The sequence below is a fragment of the Palaemon carinicauda genome, chromosome 23 (assembly GCF_036898095.1).
Source record: "Palaemon carinicauda isolate YSFRI2023 chromosome 23, ASM3689809v2, whole genome shotgun sequence".
Taxonomy (NCBI): domain Eukaryota; kingdom Metazoa; phylum Arthropoda; class Malacostraca; order Decapoda; family Palaemonidae; genus Palaemon; species Palaemon carinicauda.
The window spans coordinates 64,754,872-64,779,606 of record NC_090747.1 but is presented as its reverse complement, the minus strand read 5'-3'; the positions used below and the strand labels follow the sequence as shown (position 1 = coordinate 64,779,606).

At 47.2% G+C, this 24,735-nt stretch overlaps 1 protein-coding gene across 2 annotated transcripts in view; it reads left to right on the top strand.

The window, feature by feature from the left end:
• The window catches only part of LOC137617141 (E3 ubiquitin-protein ligase TRIM32-like), a 103,557-nt gene that overhangs the window by 61,986 nt on the left and 16,836 nt on the right, over nucleotides 1–24,735 (top strand). For both annotated transcript variants that reach the window (XM_068346998.1, XM_068346997.1), the window contains exon 3: nucleotides 877–1,527. In XM_068346998.1, the coding sequence (XP_068203099.1) occupies nucleotides 877–1,527 (651 nt within the window). The remainder of the gene's footprint in view (nucleotides 1–876; nucleotides 1,528–24,735) is intronic.

The following is a 24,735-nucleotide window of genomic DNA, read 5'->3' as shown; positions in this document are numbered from 1 at the left end:
TCAGTGTTCGCGTCATTTTACTTGAAAGATGTCCAGTCTCTTTACGAGAACTGCTACACACTGGGACCATTCGTAGCAGCGAGTGCAGTAGTGGGTGAGGGCTCAACCACTACAATTCCCTAATTCCATATCCTTTTAATCTGTCTCTTGAAATGTTTTTAATGTTGTTTTTTATGGGTTGTCCGGAAGGCTAAGAAGCCTTTCGCATCCTGGTTGATTTGGCGGGTGGTCAAAGTCATTTCTTGAGAGCGCCCAGATTAGGGGTTTGATAAGGTCCTGTTGTATGGGTTGCAGCCCTTGATACTTCAGCTCCTAGGGGTCTGTCAGCATCCTAAGAGGATCGCGAGGCTCCGTAAGGAAGACGTACTTACAAGGCAGAGTAATCGTCTAAGTTGACTTCCTTACCAGGTACCTATTTATTTTGTTTTTATTATATTGATAACTTCCAAAATGAAATAAAAACTCTTAGCTTGTACGATGTAAACATTTTTAACTGGTCTCTACCCACCTCCCTGGGTGTGAATCAGCTATTATATATTCACCGGCTAAGTTAAATATTTAAAAATGATATTTTAATTATAAAATAAATTTTTGAATATACTTACCCGGTGAATATATAAATTAAACGACCCTCCCTTCCTCCCCAATAGAGACGCAGTGGGATGAGAAGAAATTGAGTCTTTGTTTACATCGAGTATGGTATCTGGCCGACAGTTGGCGCTGGTGGGCACACCCGCAACCTGTATAGCGATCGCTGGCGAGTTTTTACTGTTCTTTGTCTGTCGAGCAACAGAGTTGCAGCTATTATATATTCACCGGGTAAGTATATTCAAAAATTGATTTTATAATTAAAATATCATATTTTTTTTTTTCCAGCCCAACTCTTGCCCAGCACATAAAAAATTACTGGACTTGTGGTGTAGCCAGTGCCAGGTCGTCATTTGTGGATTGTGCCTTGCAAGTGACCATCGGGATGAATCGCACACGATAATACTTGCTGAAGATCAGGTAGCAGAACTAGTCAAGAACATCAGTGGTAGCCATAAGGAAATCAAGCAACTCATTTCAAAAGTACAGGAGACATTGTTCCTCGAGACTAAGGAGATCCTGGGTTCTTTGCTTGATGTTTATCATGTATACTGTCGCACAGAGTTTCTGAAACTTGTGGCTAATCTCGTAAGAAACACTCATAGCATGTCAAGTATTGAAGAAGCTAATACTTATCTGGCAAGATTACAGGATATAGAAACCAAGGTCAAAAAGATGCTGGAGGACAGAACAAGTCAGAAAGTGGAAAACACAGAGGATGAGATTATTGCAAATGAGAGTGAAAAGCTAGTTGGAAAAAAAGAAACTTCACATGAAGAACTGAAGCAGGTGACATGGCTACCACATGGAATACCGTGGATCTTGACCATCGCCGTCAGGGATGATGCTAATCGATGTGCTGTTCTTTATTGGAGTAAGGGTAAACTGCTGTTGCCTTCTTTTGAAAACAAATCAGTTGATGGTATTTTCAACATTCACGTAAGTGTGCCATTACTATACAGTAGTTGTTCCATAACTGAAATACAAACCACGCTATTTAATATGGGTAATTACTTTCGGCGTAGCTGAAATGACGAGCCATTAGAATTTTAACAAGGGTTTACTACCCCACCGCTAGTTAGGGGGGGTTAGGGAGGGTAGCTTGCTAACCCCCCCCCTCACACAGACCTGTGCTGAGCCCACTTTGCCCTCGGGTGGTAGTTGGACGTGTCCGCTGTCACCCTCGCCTTCTTTGACAGCCATTACTAATCTTTTGTTTGCTTTTTCTTTGACAGTGTGTGTGCAATTGGCCTCTGCCATGCATAAGTGTACTGGTTTACCTGACCGCCTTTGTGGTACCTACAGTATATGTCGGTGGTTGAAACGGACCTCCACACCTTGTGTCCTTACTGTAGGGGCCAACGGTGTGATAAGAGTAGTGTATGTGGTAAGTGCAGGGAGTGGTCTACCTCCCAGTGGGAGAGGTTTTCCCGGCGCCAGAAGAAGAAGTCCAGGCGGGATATTTCTCCTTCAAAGATTTCTTTGAAAGGAGAAAATCCCAAGGGCTCTTCTTCTGTGGCCCAAACCTCCTCCGAAGCTCCCACTTGATCGGTTTCTTCTGAGAAACTGTCGAGTGGTAGCGTAGGCCGCACTTCTGTTGATCGATCTCGGGTTTTGGGAGAGGGAGTTGCCTCCCATAGCAAGGCAGCTCCTCCTCCTCCCCCAGGGGAGGATTTAAATATTAATGTAAATGTTTCTGATAATGATTTGTTGCAGCTTTGGGCTTCCTTGGGGCTTGAGGGTTCGCCCTCCAAGGAAGCCTTGTTTGACATGATCAGGTTGGGGACAGCTGTCAAACAAGCGCCGACTTTAGCAGAGGTTGATCCTCTGTCTATTGTCGATGTTGTTGTGGCAGAGGCTTCCGTTGAGTTGTATCAAACCTCTGCTCCTGATATTGCTGATGTAGCTGAAGGCTTAGTTCCCCCTTCCGAACATCTTTCGAAGGAGGAACTAAGTCCAACGGTCTCTCCTGCCGGTGATTCTCCCCCTCGGGGGAGTTCACTCACAGAGACTCCTCTTCGGAGGACTGCTGATGGTCAGCCTGCTGACCACCACGGCCCCCAGAGGGCGTTTAAGACGTAAAGCCTGCCTTCCTCTTCGCCGTAGAGACCTTCCTTCACCTCACAAGGGTGTTAGGAGGCGCCTCTTTGGTTCATCATCTCTGCAGTCTGCCGCAGAGGAGCCTCGCCGTCGTTTGCCGACTCTACCAGCTACATCCCTGTACATCTCCGCAGATCGTTTGCGATCTCTTTCGGTGGAAGGTCGTCCTTGCAAAGGACACGCCGATCTTCCACCCGCCAGACCTGCTCACCTGCTGTCGCCATTCCTGGCCGCTGATGCACTGTGGGCGCCTACTCACCCTGTTATCAAACGGGCAACGGTCCCTTCGGGACACAAGGGACTTTCACACAAAAATGTGTCTAAGTCCCTTACACACCAGGTATCCCCTGCGTGCAAGCACTCGCCTGCAGTTGTTGATCCTGTTATAGCGCGCCAGCGCTCACCTGCGCGCCAGCGCTCACCTGCGCGCCAGCGCTCACCTGCGCGCCAATGCTCACCTGTCCGCCAGCGCGCTACTGCGTGCCCTCATCCTGATGTGCGCCATACGCGCTCACGTTCTCCTGCACGCCAGAGCTCGTCTGCACGCCCACGATTTTCTGATCTGGGCGCAAAGGGGAAGATAACCTCTTCCCTTGCTCGCCAGCGCTCTCCAACGCACCATCAATCGCCGACGTGCCATTAATCACCGACACACCATCGGACCTCGCCAGCTCGCCATCCTTCACCTGCGCGCGATGGCGCGCAATCTCCGACGCATTGCCACGCGCACCCTGCGCGCCCACTCGCACCCTGCGCGCCCACTCGCACCCTGCGCTCCCACGCGCACCCTGCGTGCCCACCTATTCTTCCAGATGTGCGCCCTCATGCGCGCCCGCGCGCAAGGGATATATCTCCTGCGCGCGCCCAACGTTATCGCCCTCACGGGCTGTTCAGGATCTTGCGCGCCCGCGCACTCGCGAGCGCTTATTCAGCCTTCTGCGCGCCCTCTGCAATCTCCGGAGCGCACCATCGCTCGCCCGCGCGCCCTCACCTGTGCGGCATCGCTCACCCGCGCCCTCGCCACCGCCATCGCCATCGCCGACCCAGGCAAAATTTTATCGCGCGAGCGCCAGCGCGATCCCACGCGCGACCTTGCAGGACGCCGCGCGGCCAGATCATCGTCATCGCATCCCCCCCCCCTCCCAAGCGCAGAACAGCGCGCTCGCCGGAAGGAGGGAGAATTCCGGATAGGTCCAGGGACTTTTCTCCTTCTTTTTTTCAGGCAGACCCTACTTTGGTAACTCCTCCTAGGGATCGAACGATTCCCTTCCCTCGAGAGGGAGTGTCTGACAGCGCAGCTGTCAGTCGTCAGCGCTGGTTTGGGTCCCTAGTTAGAGTGGTCATGCAGGCTTTTAAGCCTGTTCTCTCTGAGCTGGGCCACAAATCAGTGGCAGCTTCGACTCCCCTGAAGAGGAAGAGAGGAGTAGCTGACGTGGTAACTTCTCCAAAGGCGAAGCTGACTCCTCGGAAGTCTTTGAGGAAGGCTTCCTCCCCCTCCCCCCCCCCAGACTTTCTCTCCCTCCCCTTCGGACGAAGATTTCCCGTCCTAGGGGAAGTCACATGAAATGAGGCGTTCCCCCATCGCGCCAATGAGGGAAACCCCACCTCGCGCAGAGAAGTCTTCTCGTGTAGCGGTGGAGAAGAGCCTCCCACCATCACTGTTGGAGTCCTGCATTCCTCCCAGGAGGGAGTCGAAGGACTCCAAGACTTTACCGAAATCGTCCTCAAGGATTAGACCAGAGCCAACCAAGCCCTCGGAGAATGTCCACGAGTCCCCCCAAGAAGAGCCTCTGGGGACAGGACACTTTGCTGCCAGCCCTTCAGGAGGAGAGCTACAGGAGTCAGAGCATGCATTCTGGCAGGTTCTGACCCTTATGAGGATTCTCAATGGGTTCGCGGATCCAGAGATTCCCCCTCGTGAGGGCAAGGACACGGTACTCAAAAACCCTCTAAGGCCAGTGCGGCTTTACCCTGGTCTCAGGGGGTTAAGAGTGCCAGAGATAAGGTCGAAGGCCAGCTCTCCGAGCTTGCCTCCTCCAGCCGATCCAGCACCAGTAACAAACTCCTCCCGCCTCCTCCTGTCCATCAGAGGAGGTACTTTGACATCATGGAGGAGACTTGTTTAGCTCTTCCCTTATACCACTCTTTGGAAGAGCTTACTAGGGGAGTAACTCTAGAGAGACTCTCCAACCGGCAAGTGTCGTTCTCGGCTACGGAGATCCTTAGCCAGGAGAAGGTGGCGAAGTGTGCCATGCAGGCAACTTCGTGGCTGGACATCTGGCTAGGGTCTCTGGGCTTCCTGTTACAATCTGAGGACTTGTCCAAAGAGAGTACCAGGAAGGCCATGGAGACCTTTCTACTTTCAGGCACTCGTACCATCGGGTTTCTAGCTCACTAAGTCTCGAACTTGTGGGCTAATACGATCTTGAAGCGTCGAGATGTGGTGTCTGAGAGATTCCACCAAAAGGTCCCCAGTACCGAGATCAGCTGGCTCAGACATTCTTCCATCTTGGGGAAGAATTTGTTTGAGCCTAAGGACGTGCTGAGAGGTGGAGGAAGTCCAACCAGGACTCTCTCCTACATAGGGCTTTAACATCGAAGCCCTATAAACCTCCAGCAACCATGTCCTACCAAGACCACGAAACCGGCAGCTGCAGCAAAGACAACGGTGTCGAAGCCCTTTCCTGTCAAGGACAAGAAAGGAAAAAAGTCGTCCAGGGGAGGAAAGAATCCTAGAGAGAGTGGCCGAGGCCGCAAACGCTAGGATTGGCAGTCCCCCTACATGTCCACCAGTGGGGGGATGCCTACAAAGTTGCGCAAACAGGTGGCCGCAACTCGGGGCCGATTCCTGGACGATTTCCGTAATCAGTCAAGGATATCGTGTCCCGTTCACAACATCTCTACCTCCCCTGACAGTGAATCCAGTGTCGTTGAGCTCCCTTGCCATGGAATCGGCAAGGGGGCAAGCCCTTCGGGCAGAAGTCGATACCAAATTGAAGAAGGACGCTCTCCAAGAGGTCGTCGATGGGTCCCCAAGCTTCTTCAGTCGACTCTTTCTAGTAAAGAAGGCATCTGGAGGCAGGAGACCAGTCATCGACCTCTCAGCTCTGAACAGGTTTGTCAAGCAGACCCCTCTCAGCATGGAGACGGCAGACACGGTCAGACTTGCAGTGAGACCGCAAGACTTCATGTGTACACTAGACCTGATGGACACGTACTTCCAGATCCCAGCCCATCCGTCTTCAAGGAAGCACCTAAGATTCAGACTAGACACAAGATCTACCAGTTCAAGGTGCTGTGTTTCGGTCTCTCCACAACACCTCAGGTTTTCACCAGTGTTCACCCTAATATCTTCGTGGGCACACAGGATCGGCATCCGTCTCCTCCGTTATCTGGACGACTGGCTAATCCTAGCAGACTCGGAGTCAGCCCTTCTTCGACACTGAGACAAACTTCTGGGACTTTGCCAAGATCTGGGGATCATGGTAAATCTCAAGAAGTCTTCTGTGCTTCCTACTCAAAGACTGGTATATCTAGGCATGATCATAGACACCAATCTCCACAAAGCCTTCCCATCAGACGACAGGATAGCAAGGCTGAGGAGGGTCGCAAGCCCTTTCCTCAGATGAGAAGAACTCCCAGCCCAATCGTGGTTACGTCTCCTCGGTCACCTCTCATCCTTGGCCCGTCTAGTTCCCAACGGTCGCCTCAGAATGAGATCTCTTCAATGGAGACTCAAGTCCCGGTGGAATCAAGGTCACAATTTCCCGGACGTCATGATCCCTATCGGTCCTGCGGAACGGACGGATCTTCAGTGGTGGGTGACAGACGAGGACCTACGAATGGGAGTGAATCTTCTCGTCCTCCCCCTGGATTTGATGCTGTTTTCGGACGCCTCAAAGAAAGGGTGGGGGCCCCACGTTCTGCACCACAGGACCTCAGGCCTGTGGTCAGAATCAGAAAAGTGCCTCCATATAAATCTTCCAGAAATGAAGGCTGTATTCCTGGCCCTTCAACAGTTCCAACATTACCTGGCGGGTCACTCCGTGGTGGTGATGAGCGACAACACCACAGTAGTGGCTTACATCAACAAGCAGGGAGGTACCTTTTCAGAGCAGCTATCCCATCTCACAGTAGAGATACTGAGATGGACCGAAGTCCACTCGATTCCACTATCAGCTCACTTCATTCCAGGCAAGAGGAATGTGCTCGCCGACAGTCTGAGCAGAGCGTCTCAGATAGTGAGTACCAAGTGGTCTTTGGATCATCTAGTAGTCAACAAAGTCCTGACTTTGTGGGGTTCCCCGACTGTGGATCTGTTCACTACAGCTCTGAACTTCAATCTCCCGCTGTACTGCTCCCCAGTCCCGAATCCCAAGGCACTCTGGCAAGATGCCTTCTAACCACGGTGGGACAACATCGATGTATACGCCTTTCCCCCGTTCTGTCTGATGAGGAGGGTACTCAACAAGACCAGAATATCGGTCAATCTCTCGATGACCCTTATAGCTCTGCTATGGTTTCACGCGGAATGGTTTCCAGACCTTCTGCAACTCCTAACGGAACTTCCGAGAGAACTCCCTCCGCGACACGAGCTACTCAAACAACCACATGCCAAGATCTTTCAGAAAGCCGTAGCTTCGCTTCGACTTCCTGCCTGGAGAGTATCCAGCATCTCCTTGCGGAGAGAGGATTTTCACAAGTTGCGAACAGGATGTCTGGACACCTGCGAAGGTCATCCGCAGGGGTCTACCAGGCAAAGTGGCGAGTTTTCTGTGGTTGGTGTCGTGGAAGGGGTATCTCTCCACTTGATGCCACTTTTCCAGCAATACTGGAGTTCTTTGTGTATTTGCGAGAAGAAATGCGCCTTTCAGTCTCGGCTGTGAAAGGCTATCGCTCGGCCTTAAGTCTAGCCTTCAGGCTCAAAGGAGTTGACATTTCTTCCTCGCTGGAACTTTCTCTACTCATACGAAATTATGAACTTACCTGCCCTCAGTCGGAAGTGAGACCTCCTCCATGGAACGTGGTTCGAGTTCTCAGGTCTCTTAAGAGACCTCCCTACGAACCATTACGCCAGGCTTCAGATCGCCACCTGACTTGGAAGACGGTGTTCCCGCTAGCATTGGCCTCGGCCAAGCGAGTCAGTGAACTTCATGGTCTCTCGTATGACATCGCCCATTCAAGGGGATTGGGGGAGGTAACGTTCAGATTCGTCCCTGAGTTTGTTGCTAAGACTCAGAATCTGGGAGTGCCGGACCCTCGGTTCGACTCTTTCCAGGTTTCGAGTCTTCGTTCTGTAACAGATGACCCAGACCATCTCCTACTGTGCCCAGTAAGGAGTCTGAGGCTATATCTCAAAAGAACGGCTGCAGTTCGTCCCCAAGTGCAGGCATTGTTTGTGAGCACTGGGAGAACAAAGAGGAGGGTTACCAAGAATACTATCTCAGCATGGATTCGTAGGGTAATCCATCTGTCCCTGAATCCTGACCCTCCTCCGTCACGTCGCCCTAGAGCACATGATGTCAGGGGCATAGCTACGTCCCTGGCTTTCAAAAAGAACTTCTCAGTGACGCAAGTTCTACAAGCAGGGGTATGGAAGCGTCAGACGACCTTCACAGCCCACTACCTGCAAGACGTGACCCACAGGAGGCTCGATACGTTCTCTATCGGCCCTGTCGTGGCTGCACAATAGCTGGTTTAAACCTCAGGCTCCTTAATGGACAAGTAGCAGAAGGTTGAGGGTATTGTTACCCGGTTTTAGTCTGCATGAATGAAAAGGTTTGTCTGGCCCTTATTCTTTTCTTCATTCTCCCCTCTCTTGGGGAAAGCAGCATCCTGGATTCTCTGCACAGCTGACCTCGAACCACTGCAGGTAAACCATGTTTCCTTGTGTTCCTAGTACTAAGCTAATACAGTGGAACCTCTACATCCAATCGTATCTACATCCGAATTTTCCAACATCCGAAGTAAAATTCGAGCAAATTTTTGACTCTACACCCGAATTTTATTTCGACACACGAAGTAGCAATTTTCGTCGTGCCGGTTGTATCCGAATTTTTCGACACGCGAAGTACAATTCGAACACGTCCCGACTCTACACCCGAATATTTTTTTCGACACCCGAAGTAAACAATACTCGTACGCGTAGTCGGTGCTCATAGCGCCTGAAGTGTTTTTTATTTCCGCCGATAGAAGGCAGCACATCGACCTCGGAGGGACGCTCAATTAGCGCGGCTTGGGTCAGTCCTCTGTTCTCGTCGGCTTCGTGCGGTTGTGCTCTTTGCGTTGTGATATTAACTGTGAATTAATCGTGATTTTTTACGTGCATCCATTAACGATAATTTACGTAAATCATGGGTCCAAAAAGGCTTAGTTTTGCCAGTGGTAGTGGTAGTGGTGAGAAAAGGAAGAAGGAAATGCTTTCTATAGAAATTAAGCAGGAAATTATTGAAAAACATGAGCGTGGCATCCGCGTGAGTGAACTTGCTAAACAGTATGGCCGTAATATGTCGACGATCTCGACAATCCTTAAACAGAAGGAAGCTATTAAAGCAGTGAAACCTTCTAAGGGGATCACTATAATTTTCAAACGCCGTACCCCTATCATAGAAGAGATGGAACGACTTCTACTGGTGTGGATTAAGGATAGAGAGATCGTTGGCGACACCATCACCGAAACCGTTATCTGCGAGAAGGCGCACGCCATCTTTACGGACTTGAAGGAGGAGAGCTCTGTGGGTGATGCTGGGGAGAGTTCAACCGAGCCTTCCTCAGATGATTTCAAGGCATCTCGTGGCTGGTTCGAGAAATTTAAGAAACGGTCCGGGATTCATTCAGTTGTTCGCCACGGAGAGGCTGCTAGTGCGGATACAAAGGCTGCAACTGACTTTGTTAAGAAATTCGAAAATATCGTAAAGGAAGAAGGCTACGTAGAGCAGCAGGTGTTCAATTGTGATGAAACCGGGCTGTTTTGGAAGAAGATGCTGAGTCGAACCTACATCACTGCTGAAGAGAAGAAATTGCCTGGGCATAAGCCAATGAAGGATCGGTTGACTCTTGCTCTATGTGCCAACGCTAGAGGGGACTTTAAAGTCAAGCCCTTGCTTGTTTACCATTCGGAGAACCCTAGGGCCTTTAAAGCACACAACGTCGATAAGGATCAGCTTCATGTTTTCTGGCGATCCAACTCGAAGGCCTGGGTCACTAGGCAATTCTTTGTGCAATGGGTAAACCAAGTTTTCGGTCCTTCTGTGAAGAAGTATCTTCATGAGCAGAAATTGCCTTTAAAGTGCCTGCTATGCCTTGACAATGCACCCGGTCACCCCCCCGGACTTGAAGATGATATCTTCGATGAATTCAAGTTCATAAAGGTGCTGTATCTTCCACCAAATACCACCTCTATCCTCCAGCCCATGGACCAGCAAGTCATCTCTAATTTTAAGAAGCTGTACACCAAGCACTTATTCAAGCAGTGCTTTAATGTCACGCAAAGCACCAACTTAACTTTGCGTGAATTTTGGAGGGGCCACTTCAATATCGTGCACTGCTTAAAGATCATTGATCAGGCTTGGGTGGGATTAACTCGACGGACCCTCAATTCTGCATGGAAGAAGCTGTGGCCTGATGCATTTTCTCCCCGAGATTTCGAGGGTTTTGACCCCGAACCTGATCCCGTGGTCGGTGCAGCGGAAGCCGTAGAGGAAATCGTCTCCCTTGGCAAGTCCATGGGTCTGGAGGTCGACGCAGATGACGTTACGGAACTCGTCGCCGAACATCACGACGAACTGACGACGGATGAGCTCAAGGAACTCCATGCTATGTCGGAACACATGAGTGATGACGAGGAAGAGAGCGAGGAGGTAGAACATGTGTTAGGTTCAGCGCAAATAAAATAGGTGTTAGGAAAATATCAAGACGTGGTCGACTTCATCGACAAATACCATCCTAAGAAATTGCAGGTTTGTCGTGTAGTTTCTCAATTCGATGATGTTTGCCTAACGCACTTTCGAAACATTCTGAAAAGCCGTACGAAGCAATTATCTATCGATGCTTTCTTTAAAAAAACTGCGAAGCGAACTCGCGATGAAGAGGATGTAAGTGAACCGAAGAAAACGGCAAAGAGTGAAGAGGAAGAAAGTGAAACACAGAAAACGGAAAAGAGCGAAGCAAAAGAAATTCAGTCAATTTTAAATGTAAGTGATAGTGATTAAAATTACGTAATCATCAAAAAGAAAAAAAGAAAATGTAAAAAAAAATATAAAATATAAAAATAAAAAAAAAAAAATAAGCTAAGTTATGTTAAAGTTCACTTAGTGTAAGTTAGAATAAGTTACGGTAGTGTTACGTTTATCGTAGTTAACCTCTCTACCTCCTCGCCGTCCGTCCGTCTCCTCTCTCCTCTCTGCGTAGCGAAGACGAACAACACCTGCGCTGGAGTTTCTAAGGTAAAGTGACGCTAAAAACCTGTTTCTTATTTATCATTTTTTGCTAATTCTTCTTATTTACATGTCTATTCTTCTTATTTACATGTCTATTATCTAATTTAGTGTTCATTATTCTCATGGGAAAGTTATGTGTAGTAGTTTATTAAGAAGTTATCATAGGTTTTTGGGCTCAACCACGGATTAATCCTATTTCAATGTATTCTTATGGGAAAATTCGTTTCGACATCCGATCAATTTCTACATCCGAAGTTGGTTCTGGATGGATTAAATTCGTATGTAGAGGTTCCACTGTACTGTCACGTCCCCATACCCTGACGAGGTGGTATTGGGAGAGTCCTAGCCTAAAGTTTCCATCTAAAGGACTACAGGTCAACTTCCTAGGACGAGTCACACTTTATACCTTCACACACAGCTTACGTAGGCCGCAGCCCTTGCGCAGCAAGGTGCTAGCGAGGTGCAGGGACTCCTTATTGTTGAGTGCTGACACACTCAGATACTGAGTCTCCGGGCAAAGCCAAAAATCCACGACTGGCTGGGACTTACCACCCTTCCTAATGGGTGAGTCACCCATATTAAATAGCGTGGTTTGTATTTCAGTTACGGAACAAATGACAAATTCGTAGGTAATTGTATTTTTCCTAACTATACAAACCTTAGCTATTTAATCAAACTTGCTCGCCAGCCCTATCCCTCCTGAAGTCTTACCTCTAAGCAAAGTGAGCTCAGCACAGGTGTGTGTGAGGGGATGGGGTAGCAAGCTACCTTCCCTACCCCTCGCTAACTAGCGGTGGGGTAATAAACCCTCGTTAAAATTCTAATGGCTCGTCATTTCAACTACGCCGAAAGTAATTACCCATATTAAATAGCTAAGGTTTGTATAGTTAGGAAAAATACAAATTACCTACGAATTTCTCATTTTGATGTGCATTCTTTTGAGAGGGGTATTACTTATGACTTTTAGTGTTGTATTGTTTGATATTTAACCATCTTTCCTTCAGTTTTCCTGGATAAATAACTTCACTGGCCTTTCCATAAACTGCAACTTGATATTTTAATCGTCCCGGGTTTATAAATTTAACTGAAAATATGCTTTTATGTGTACAGTATATACTGAGAAGTTTAATTGCAACATAAAATGTTGTGGTTACTGTATACAGTGCCGAGTTTCAGAATAATTTTAAAAGCTGATAAATGCTGATAAATTTGTCTCAACTACTGAATTCTACTCCAAATACCTTCACTGTGTAGACTATTGTGCTTTTGTAGATTACAGTTAGTTAAACTATAAAATTATTCATTTCATGTTTAAGCTTATATATCCAGGGTAAGATAATTTTCAAAATAATTTACCCATTAATATATCATATCATTGTTTACTTAATGCAGAAATACAGTAAAACACTGGTATTGCAGCAAGGTAATACGTACATACATATACCAAGGCACTTCCCCCAATTTTGGGGGGTAGCCGACATCAAAACAAATGAAAAAAGGGGACCTTTCCTCTCTACGTTCCTCCCAGCCTGACAAGGGACTTAATTGAGTTTGGCTGGTACTGCTAGGGTACCACAGCCCACCCTCCCCCGTTATTCACAAATGAAGCTTCATAACACCAAATACCTTACTGCTGCTATCTCTGCGGTCATCCAAGGCGACCGAAGGAAGCAGCAGGGCCTACCGGAACTGCGTCACAATCGCTCGCCATTCATTCCTATTTCTAGCACGCTCTCTTGCCTCTCACATCTATCCTTCCATCACCCAGAGCTTTCTCTCACTCCATCCATCCACCCAAACCTTGGCCTTTCTCTTGTATTTCTCTCATCAACTCTTGCATTCATCACCTTCTTTAGCAGACAGTCATTTTCCATTCTCTCAACATGGCCAAACCACCTCAACACATTCATATCCACTCTAGCTGCTAACTCATTTCTTACACCCGTTCTCACCCTCATTACTTCGTTCCTAACCCTATCTACTTGAGATACACCAGCTGTACTCCAACACTTCATCTCTAACGCATTTAATTTCTGTCTCTCCGTCACTTTCATTCTCCACAACCCCGATCCATACATCACAGTTGGTACAATCACTTTTTAAACATCTGACTTACCCGGTAGTTATATATATAGCTTACGTCCCCGACGTCACGGCAGAAATTTCAAAACTCGCTCCAATTGCCGATTGGATAGCCAGGTACCTGGAACCATTCCAGTGATTCCTCATTTTCCCTGCCGCCAGCACCGGCAACATCGTTGGATATTTCACTCGTTGTTAACCTGAATTATTGCAGTTATCTTGGTGATGTACTATTGGTTATTGGCTTTCGCTCGTTTGGACTTACTTTTGGATTTTCTTGAACCTCTCTTGGATTTTTGTTATTTTGACCCTTGCTTATTTGATCACTCTTCTAAATATTCAAAATGGCTGACCCTCCTAAATCTTATAGGATGTGTATGAGAGTTTGTAAAACCCGGCTTGCTAAAGCCTCTGTTGATCCCCACTCCGTTTGTAATAAATGCAGAGGTAAAGTTTGTGAGTTACGGGATCGTTGTGATGAATGTATTTTGTTGTCTGAGAGTGAGTGGTTGGAATTTGACCGCTACACTCGTAAACTTGAGAGAAATAGGATTAGACGAAGTTCTTCTTGTTCCTCTAGAGAATATTCCTCTTCCCGTGTCATTGAACCTAATCCTTCCCCTGTAGTGGTAGTTACAGATCCTGCTACTGTTATGATGGTAGCCATTCAAGTCCTGGGTGCGAGGGTTGAATCCCTTGCTGCGGACAGAACCCAGTTAATGTCCGATGTGAATGAATTAAAAAGTGCTAGTGTCAGTGGGAAAAGTGCAGTTAATTTGTTTAGTGCAGTAGAGGGTGCGTCTGCTCAACCCTGTTGTTCTCCTAGCCTAAGACCTCTTCCAAGCTCTCCAACCCCTGGGAGAAGGAATGTCGATCAGCAAAAGGAAACGAGAGGTGTTAACGTCCGAGCAGACGTCCCCTCGAGCATACCCGTTGACACTTCACGGGACGCTCGCCCTCACCATGGAAGGGGTGAGGTGAAAGTTTTTTCATCATCTTCGGATGACGCAGTGCCCAGACGGGGCTGGCGTCAAGCTTCCAGACCTTTGAAGAGGAAGATGGATACTGTCGATCAGCGTCATGACATGACACCGCAAGCTCCTGGTTGTAGTCATTGGAGCAGTCCAGAACGTTTTCCTTCTTCTGAAGAAGGCTCTCCTGCCAAGCGTCCTGTAAGGATGTCGGATACTGAGTGTCCAGCCCATCCTGTTATAGGACAGTTTCCTGAGACTGGCATAACCTCGGTTCATGCTGCACCCCCACCTTCAGATTGGTTGTCGTCCTCTGAACGCTCTGCATGTTCATTGAGTGATGTAGAGAGCGAGTGTGTGGTAGAAGTAACGTCTCCTGTTTTGCCACAAGTTGACCCTAAGTTTAGTATGCTGCAAGATATGCAGCAGAAAATCTCTTCTCTCATGCAAGTATATCAACCTGCGGACAAGAGAGTGGCTCGCCAAGACCCCGAGCGTCAGGAAGCTTCTCGCCTTGACTCCAAATGTCGGAAGGCTCTGGATGACGGACATCTTTCTAAACGTCGAGGGCAGGATAGTCATGGCGCCAAGCGTCAAACAATCAAACACGACACCAAACGACGTAATAAGGATCCTCCTATTAAATGTCGAGAGACTGATCCGTATGACACCAATCATTAGGCAGCCAGACTTGACACCGAGCGTCAAGCAGTCAGAAGCGACGTCAAGCATCAAGCAACCAGGCTTGACACCGAGCGTCAAGCTGGACGTGACGTCGAGCGTCAAGCTTCCCGACTTTACATCAAGGGTCAAGCTGGACGTGACATCAGGCGTCAAGCTTCCAGACGTGACACGGAACGTCAAGCAGGTTTTTTGAAGGAGGCAGCTAGGGCTATTGCAAGAGCAAAGAGGACTTCTACCATCAAGGTTTATCAATCCAAGTGGGAGGTTTTTAGAGAATGGTGCAGAGTCAACTCTGTTTCCTCGTCCAGTACTTCTCTGACTCAGATTGCTGACTTCCTGTTATTCCTTAGAAGGAAACGTAGTTTTTCATCTTCTACCATCAAGGGATACAGGAGCATGTTAGCTACCGTCTTCAGACACAGGAACTTGGACCTTTCTAGTAATAAAGACCTGCAGGATCTTCTCAAATCCTTTGAAATATCTAAGGAACGGCACTAGAGAGTTATGGGGTCTTTTGACTGGCCAGATAGTACTACATTGGATCCTTCTCTCTGGTTACGGTTCATTTTCCTTTTGCCTATACACTCACACACCGAATAGTCTGGCCTATTCTTTACGTATTCTCCTCTGTCCTCATACACCTGACAACACTGAGATTACCAAACAATTCTTCTTACTGCACTGTAATTGTTCAGTGGCCACTTTCCTCTTTGTAAGGGTAGAAGAGACTCTTTAGCCATGGTAAGCAGTTCTTCTAGGAGAAGGACACTCCAAAATCAAACCATTGTTCTCTAATCTTGGGTAGTGCCATAGCCTCTGTACCATGGTCTTCCACTGTCTTGGGTTAGAGTTCTCTTGCTTGAGGGTGCACTCGGGCACACTTTTCTATCTTATATCTTATATCTCTTCCTCTTGTTTTTAAAAGTTTTTAGTTTATAAAGTGATATTTATTTTGATGTTGGTGCTCGTCTTAAAATATTTAATTTTTCCTTGTTCCCTTTCCTCACTGAGCTATTTTCCCTGTTGGAGCACCTGTGCTTATAGCATCCTGCTTTTCCAACTAGGGTTGTAGCCTAGCAAGTAATAATAATAATAATAATAATCTGGATAAAGTCCTGAAGTTCCTTATGAGTGACAGGTTTGAGCCGTTGCACTCAGCTTCTTTTAAGGACCTCACTATGAAGACTCTATTCTTGGTCAGTTTGGCGACAGCTGAAAGTCAGTGAGATTCATGCTTTTAGTAAGAACGTTGGCTTTAGAGATAGCAAGGCTATCTGCTCCTTGCAACTAGGATTTCTTGCCAAGAATGAACGCCCTTCTCAACCCTGGCTCAAGGCTTTTGAAATTCCGAATCTTTTGGATGTGGTTGGTGAAGAATTGGAGAAGGTCCTGGACAGAACGAAAGAGTTACGAGGCAAGTCAGAAGCTCTTTGGTGCTCGGTCAAGAAGCCCTCGTTGCAGATGTTGAAGAATGCACTCTCCTTCTTCATCAGGCTCTTAATAAGAGAGGCTCATTCACATTGCAGTGAAGCAGACCTCAAACATTTGAAAGTCAAGACACATGAAGTTAGAGCTGTAGCAACTTCTGTAGCCTTCAAGCAGAATAGATCTTTGTAGAGCATTATGGACACAACCTTTTGGAGGAGTAAATCTGTGTTCGCCTCACATTATTTGAAACGTGTCCAAACTCTTTATGAGGACTGCTACACTCTGGGACCATTCGTAGCATCGAGTGTAGTAGGGGGGAAGGATCTACGACTACGTAACCTTAAACCTAATACCCTTTTCTTCTCTTGGAACTTTGTATTTTTATGGTTGTTTGTGGAGATTGGTCGACAGTCTTCCACAATCATTGATTTTAGTCAGGTGGTCAGTTTGTTCCTTGGGAGCGCCTGGAACAAGGGTATTGGAGGAGGTCCTGTGACATAGAGGTTATACACCGGTTTGACAGCTCCTAGAGGTCTTCAGCCCCCTGGGTGGATCGCTGGATCTCGTAAGGAAAGCGGACATAATGAGGCAGAGAATCATTGAATTCAGCTTCCTTATCAGGTACGGACCCTTAAGCTTATTTATTAACTCAAGTAAAATTCCAACAATATTGGCTGTCTCTGACCCTCCACCAAAGGTGTCAATCAGCTATATATATAACTACCGGGTAAATTAGATGTTTAAACATGATATTTTCATAATGAAATAAATTTTTGAACATACTTACCCGGTAGTTATATATAATTTAATCCCCCCCTCCTTCCTCCCCTCTAGAGACCTATCGGCATGGAAGATCTGAGGAATTACTGGAATGGTTCCAGGTACCTGGCTAGAGGGCGCACTGGTGGTACACCTGGCTATCCAATCGGCAATTGCCGCGAGTTTTGAAATTTCTGCTGTGATGTCAGGGACGTAAGCTATATATATAACTACCGGGTAAGTATGTTCAAAAATTTATTTTATTATGACATTCATGCCCAACCCTCTATTCTTTACCACTCCCTTCACTGCCCCCAGCACTTTGCATCCTTCATTCACTCTGACGTACATCTGCTTCCACTCCACCATTTGCTGCAACAACAGACACCAAGTACTTAAACTGATCCACCTTCTCAAGTAATTCTCCATTCAACATGACATTCAACCTCGCACCACCTTCCCTTCTCGTACATCTCATAACCTTACTCTTACTCACATTAACTCGCAACTTCCTTCTCTCACATACCCTTCCAAATACTGTCACTAATCGGCCAAGCTTCTCTTCTGTGTCTGCAACCAGTACATTATCATCTGCAAACAACAACTGATTTACCTCCCATTCATGATCATTCTTGTCTAATATATAATGTACTGTATAATGACAAAATAGTCTTGAAGAAATATATATAAACTCATAAGTTATGCAATACAGATACTGTAATTATTTGAAACTGCTATGTAGTACTGTGCTGTATTTAAGTTTGTGATAAAGTGTCAATACGATAGTGAATATGATACCATGTGCCCACTAATGGAGAAGACTATAACCGTTAAAGACCCATCTCCTTGGTTTGATGGAGAGGCTTTAGTGAAAAAGAGGGAAAAAAGATACAAAGAAAGAAAGTGGAATCTGTTAAAAACTGGAAGTACATGAGTAGAATACAACTAACTGCTATGTGTCAGTATAACGACCTACTAAGAAGGAAAAAAAGTGAATACTCTAAGAGAAAGATCTGCGAAGCAGCAACAGACATAAATAAGTTATATCATCTCCTAAACGGTATATTGGGAAATGTAAACGAAAAAAAGCTACCTGATGGATACAGTGACCAGGAACTAGCAAATAATTTTCTAGTATTCTTTAACAACAAAATTGAATCATTTTTAAATACTCAACATCAGATTAATGATACACCAGATACACAGACAAAGTTAATGAGATTTAACAACATAACACAAGACGACATCACCAGTATTATCAAGCGAGCAAAGAAAACAAACTGCGCCATCAATCTTATGGCAATACAGTGATGCCTCGCAACACGAAATTAATTGGTTCCGTAAGGGCTTTTGTAAAGTGATTTTTTTGTATAGTGAGTCGCCTTTTACATGTAAATAGCCTAATTCGTTCCAGACCCTAGAAAACACCACATTAAGTGATTATAAACAGGATATGCACCACTGAACAGTACTAAATATATGAAAAGTACTGTATTTTGATCATTTAATAATAAATTGATATAAATATTCTGAAAAAGAAGTGTTTAATTAGAGCAAACAGTAGAAATACAGTAACAAAAATGTGGAACCTTACCTTTGGAGTGGGGCGATGTCCGAGAGCGAAGTGCGGGGCGGTAGAGGAGGATGGAAACGGCGGAAAACGTTTACGTACAAGTGGCAGAAAACGTAAACTCTTAACTTTACAAAGCAGATTTATAAATGACAGAAAACATTAACCCTTGATTTTAGGAATCACATCTACATATGACAGGAAACATCAACACTTAACTTTACAATAAACTTAAAATAAAATTCTTTATTTTTAAATATTTAACTTAGCCGGTGAATATATAATAGCTGCAACTCAGTTGCTCGACAGACACATACAGTAAAAAACTCGCCAGCGATCGCTATACAGGTTGCGGGTGTGCCCACCAGCGCCAACTGTCGGCCAGATACCACTCTCAATGTAAACAAAGACTCAATTTTCTTCTCTGTCGACATGTCGACAAGACGTACTTTACTCGCTGTTGAACCTGGAGTTTTTCCCATCATATTTGGTGAAGTACTTTAATTTGGTTTGAGCTTTTGCAGTACAGGTGTTTTTCTTCAAATAAATCCTTGAACTCTTTTTTGGATCAGATTAATTGTTGATGACTTAGATCGTTTTTTGGAATTTTCCCTTGACTAATTCAAAATGGCTGACCCTTCACAAGTTCCCAAGTTCAGAAAATGTAATGCTAGGGACTGTCATAGGCGTCTTCCAAAGGCTTCTCTCGACCCTCACACTGTTTGTTCCAATTGTCGGGGTAAAACCTGTCAATTGGAAGATCGGTGTGAGGAATGCGTGGGCCTTTCGGAATTCGATTTTCTCGAATTTGAGAAATATACATGCAGACTAGAGAGAGATAGGGTAAGGAGAAGTTCTTCTAGGTCGGTAGATTTTTCCTCTCCACATGCCCCTGAACCTAATCCTTCCCCTGTAGTGGTTGTTCCTAACCCCCCTCCTAGCACTCAGGAACCGTCGATGGCAGACATGATGCGTGCTATTCATGCCTTGGGGGAGAGAGTTGAGTCTTTAGCAAGTGACCGAAATCAACTCATGGCGGATGTTAAGGAACTCAAGTGCCAAAGTGCCACGAAGGATAGTGTCAAAGTGCCTAGTGTTACGCAAAGTGTTGTGAACAGTGTTGCGCTCGAGGGTTTGTCTGTTCGTGCCTGTCGTCCTCCTAGTCCGGGACCTCTTGCAAGCTCCCAAGCCCAGGGGAGAAGCAATGTCGTACGACTCATGGGTTCGAGAGGCCTTGATCAGCGAACAGACGTTCCCTCTATGGTATCAGGCGTATCTCTCCAAGATCGCCCCTACCAACGTAAGACGAGAGAGCCCATTTTTACCTCGTCGTCCGAAGGTGTTTCTCGTAAGAAACCTTGGACCAAGGTCTCCAGACCTTTAAAGCGTCAGTCGGTCCCTTCAGGACAAGTCCAACGTCCCGGATGTAGCCACTGGGACAGTTCGGACCCGTTGCCGTCATCTGATGACTGCTCGCCGCCTAAGAGAGGCAAAGTTGTGCCGTCTCAGTCGCTCACCCCGTCTGTTACCGCACCTGCTTCCGTAGACCCTAAATGGGTGTTACTGCAAGACATGCAGTCCAAGCTTGCGTCCTTGATGGGGGACTACAATGCGGAGAAGGTTGCCGCTGATCCTTCTGGCCAGCAACCATCCAAGCGGGCTGTTGTGCGTCCTGTTGACGTTGAGGTAGCTTTCTCGCGGCAACCAGTTGGGGTTGTACCTCCACCGATGCGACCCAGTGTGGATTTCCAGCCGCACGTTGACGTTAGGCAACGCACGGATGTGGTTGGTGACGTTCAGGACGTTCATCAACCATCAGAGGTGACTTGTTTTGACGCGGTGCGTCAACCTCCGCAACCCGGTATGGTGTTGACTGCACAACCCAGACGGTCTAAACAGTCTCGGGTGGACGCTGTGCGTCCTCGCGCACCTGTGGTTGTTGACAGTTTCCAGACTGTTCAGCAGTTCCATGACGCTGCGTCCGGCTCCATCACGTATGCACCAGTGCGACCGGACTCGGCGAGTCAAACGTTGCCCACACCTTTGCCGTTTTCTCATCAGTTATCGGATGAGGAACTGTCAGATGAGGACGTTGCTGAACCACATCCTGAGGATCAACCTTCAGAACTTGATGAGCCTAAGGCAGTTCAACCATCCTTAGACTTTAGAAAAGTCATGGCTGTGTTTAAGGAGTTGTTCCCTGACCACTTTGTTTCTGTGGCTCCTCGTTCGCCGCCGTCAGAGTTTGTCTTAGGCGTTCCTGCTACCGTTCTCTCTCGCTCATCCAAGAGAGCTTTGCGGCTGTTGGGCGATTGGTTAGAGACCAAGAAGAGTTTAGGGAAGACAGCATTTGCCTTCCCCCCATCTAAACTCTCGTCTAGATCGAGCGTCTGGTATGCCACGGGAGAAGTTCTCGGCTTGGGAGTTCCTGCCTCTGCCCAGGGCGACTTCTCAAGTCTTGTAGACTCTCCCCGCCGCCTTGCCATGAGACGCTCGAAGATTTGTTGGTCACCATCGGACCTGGACCACCTTCTTAAAGGTATATTTAGGGCGTTCGAAGTCTTTAACTTCCTAGACTGGTGTTTAGGGGCCCTGAGTAGGAAAATCTCTTCTGCTGATAAGGATGTTTCCTTACTCATTATGTCCTGCATGGACAAGGCCGTCCGTGACGGGTCCAACGAACTTGCCGCTTCATTCACGTCCGGAGTCCTGAAGAAACGAGAGTCTCTATGTTCTTTCCTGTCTGCTGGAGTGACGCCATGCCAAAGATCTGAGCTACTCTTTGCGCCCTTGTCCAAGTGCCTGTTTCCTGAAGTCTTGATTAAGGAAATTGCCTTGTCTTTAGTGCAGAATGACACCCACGATCTAGTTGCGTCCTCGGCTCGCAAAGCTCCCCCTTTGCCTACATTGTCTGCTAGACATAGGATAGACACTCCAGCGTCTCGGTTTATACCGCCCTTTCGTGGCAGAGCCTCCAGCAGGGGAGGTGCTCGTGCCGAAGGGAAGAGAGGGAAGAGGAAAGGATCCAAGTCTTCTAAGGGCAGAGTCTGACTGCCCGCAACTTCAGACAGCAGTAGGTGCCAGACTCAAGAACTTCTGGCAAGCCTGGGAGAAGAGAGGCGCAGATCAACAATCTGTGAGGTTGCTCAGAGAGGGGTACAAAATCCCTTTTGTACGCAAACCCCCTCTAGCGACGTCCCCCATCGATCTCTCTCCCAGGTACAGAGAGGAAGAAAAGAGACAAGCCCTGAAACTGGAAGTGTCTCTTTTACTAGAGAAGGGAGCGGTGGTCATAGTCTCGGACCTTCAATCACCGGGGTTTTACAACCGTCTCTTCCTAGTATCAAAGAAGACAGGAGGTTGGAGACCGGTGCTAGACGTCAGTGCTCTGAATGTCTTTGTCACAAAGACGAAGTTTTCCATGGAGACCACAAAGTCAGTCTTAGCACCGGTCAGAAAGGAAGACTGGATGGTCTCTCTAGACCTAAGGGACGCCTACTTCCACATCCCCATTCACTCAGACTCCCAACCCTTTCTGAGATTCGTCTTCGAAGATGTGGTTTACCAGTTTCGGGCCCTGTGCTTTGGCCTAAGCACAGCTCCTCTCGTGTTTACGAGGCTGATGAGGAATGTGGCGAAATTCCTCCACTTATCGGACATCTGAGCCTCCCTTTATTTGGACGACTGGCTTCTCAGAGCCTCTTCCAGTCGTCGCTGTCTGAAGGATCTCAATTGGACTCTAGATCTGACCAAGGAATTGGGACTCCTAGTCAATTTGGAAAAGTCGCAGCTGGTCCCATCCCAAACTATTCTGTATTTAGGGATGGAGATTCACAGTCAAGCTTTTCGGGCTTTTCCGTCGGCCCCCAGAATAGATCAAGCCCTGCTCTCCATCCAGAAGATGCTGAAGAAAGAACGCTGCTCAGTCAGGCTGTGGATGAGTCTGGTAGGGACGCTGTCATCCCTGGAGCAATTTGTCTCACTAGGAAGGCTACACCTCCGTCCTCTTCAATTCCATCTGGCTTTTCACTGGAAAAAGGACAAGACGCTAGAGGCGGTCTCGATCCCGATTTCCGAAAAGATAAAGTCTTGTCTGACTTGGTGGAAGGACAATATCAGCCTACGAGAGGGTCTTCCCCTGGCAGTTCAGATACCCAACCACGTTCTCTTCTCGGACGCATCGGACTTGGGCTGGGGCGCGACGCTGGACGGTCGGGAATGCTCAGGTCTGTGGAACTCGAGTCAGAGGAACATGCATATCAACAGCAAGGAGCTTTTGGCGGTTCATCTGGCCTTGATAAGCTTCGAGTATCTCCTTCGAGGCAAAGTGGTGGAAGTAAACTCGGACAACACCACGGCCTTGGCGTACATTTCCAAACAGGGAGGTACCCACTCACTGACGTTGTACGAAATCGCAAGGGACCTGCTCATCTGGTCAAAAGATCGAGGCATCTCCCTAGTAACGAGGTTCATCCAGGGCGACTTGAACGTCCTAGCAGATTGTCTCAGTCGGAAAGGTCAAGTAATTCCAACCGAATGGACCCTCCACAAGGATGTGTGCAAGAGACTTTGGGCGACTTGGGGTCAACCCACCATAGATCTCTTTGCAACCTCGCTGACCAAGAGGCTTCCAATCTATTGCTCTCCAGTCCCGGACCCAGCAGCGATACATATAGATGCCTTCCTCCTAGATTGGTCACATCTGGATCTTTATGCATTCCCACCATTCAAGATTGTCAACAAGGTACTGCAGAAGTTCGCCTCTCACGAAGGGACAAGGTTGACGTTAGTTGCTCCCCTCTGGCCCGCGAGAGAATGGTTCACCGAGGTACTTCGATGGTTAGTAGACGTTCCCAGAAGTCTTCCTCTAAGAGTAGACCTTCTACGTCAGCCACACGTAAAGAAGGTACACCAAAGCCTCCACGCTCTTCGTCTGACTGCCTTCAGACTATCGAAAGACTCTCGAGAGCTAGAGGCTTTTCGAAGGAGGCAGCCAGTGCGATTGCTAGAGCAAGGAGAGCGTCTACCATTAGAGTCTACCAATCGAAGTGGGAAGTCTTCCGAGACTGGTGCAAGTCAGTTTCTGTATCCTCGACCAGTACCTCTGTAGCCCAAATAGCTGATTTTCTCTTATACCTGAGAAAGGGACGATCCCTTTCAGCTCCCACTATCAAGGGCTACAGAAGCATGTTGGCATCGGTCTTCCGGCATAGAGGCTTAGATCTTTCCAACAATAAAGATCTGCAAGACCTCCTTAAGTCTTTCGAGACCACTAAGGAGCGTCGTTTGGCTACTCCTGGGTGGAATTTAGACGTGGTCCTAAGATTCCTCATGTCAGACAGGTTTGAGCCTTTACAGTCAGCCTCCCTGAAAGATCTCACTCTTAAGACTCTTTTCCTGGTATGCTTAGCCACAGCTAAAAGAGTCAGTGAGCTTCATGCCTTCAGCAAGAACATCGGATTTTCGTCAGAAAAAGCTACTTGTTCTCTGCAACTTGGTTTTCTAGCCAAAAATGAGCTACCTTCTCGTCCTTGGCCTAAATCTTTCGATATTCCCAGCTTATCGGAGATCGTAGGCAATGAACTAGAAAGAGTCTTATGCCCTGTTAGAGCTCTTAAGTTCTACTTAGCTCGTACTAAACCTTTACGAGGCCAATCTGAAGCTTTATGGTGTTCGGTTAAGAAACCATCCTTGCCTATGTCAAAGAATGCTTTGTCATACTTTATCAGATTGTTAATACGAGAAGCTCATTCACACTTGAGTGAGGAAGACCGATCTTTGCTTAAGGTTAAGACGCACGAGGTTAGAGCCGTAGCAACTTCCGTGGCCTTTAAGCAAAATAGATCTCTGCAAAGTATCATGGACGCAACCTATTGGAGAAGCAAGTCAGTGTTCGCGTCATTTTACTTGAAAGATGTCCAGTCTCTTTACGAGAACTGCTACACACTGGGACCATTCGTAGCAGCGAGTGCAGTAGTGGGTGAGGGCTCAACCACTACAATTCCCTAATTCCATATCCTTTTAATCTGTCTCTTGAAATGTTTTAATGTTGTTTTTATGGGTTGTCTGGAAGGCTAAGAAGCCTTTCGCATCCTGGTTGATTTGGCGGGTGGTC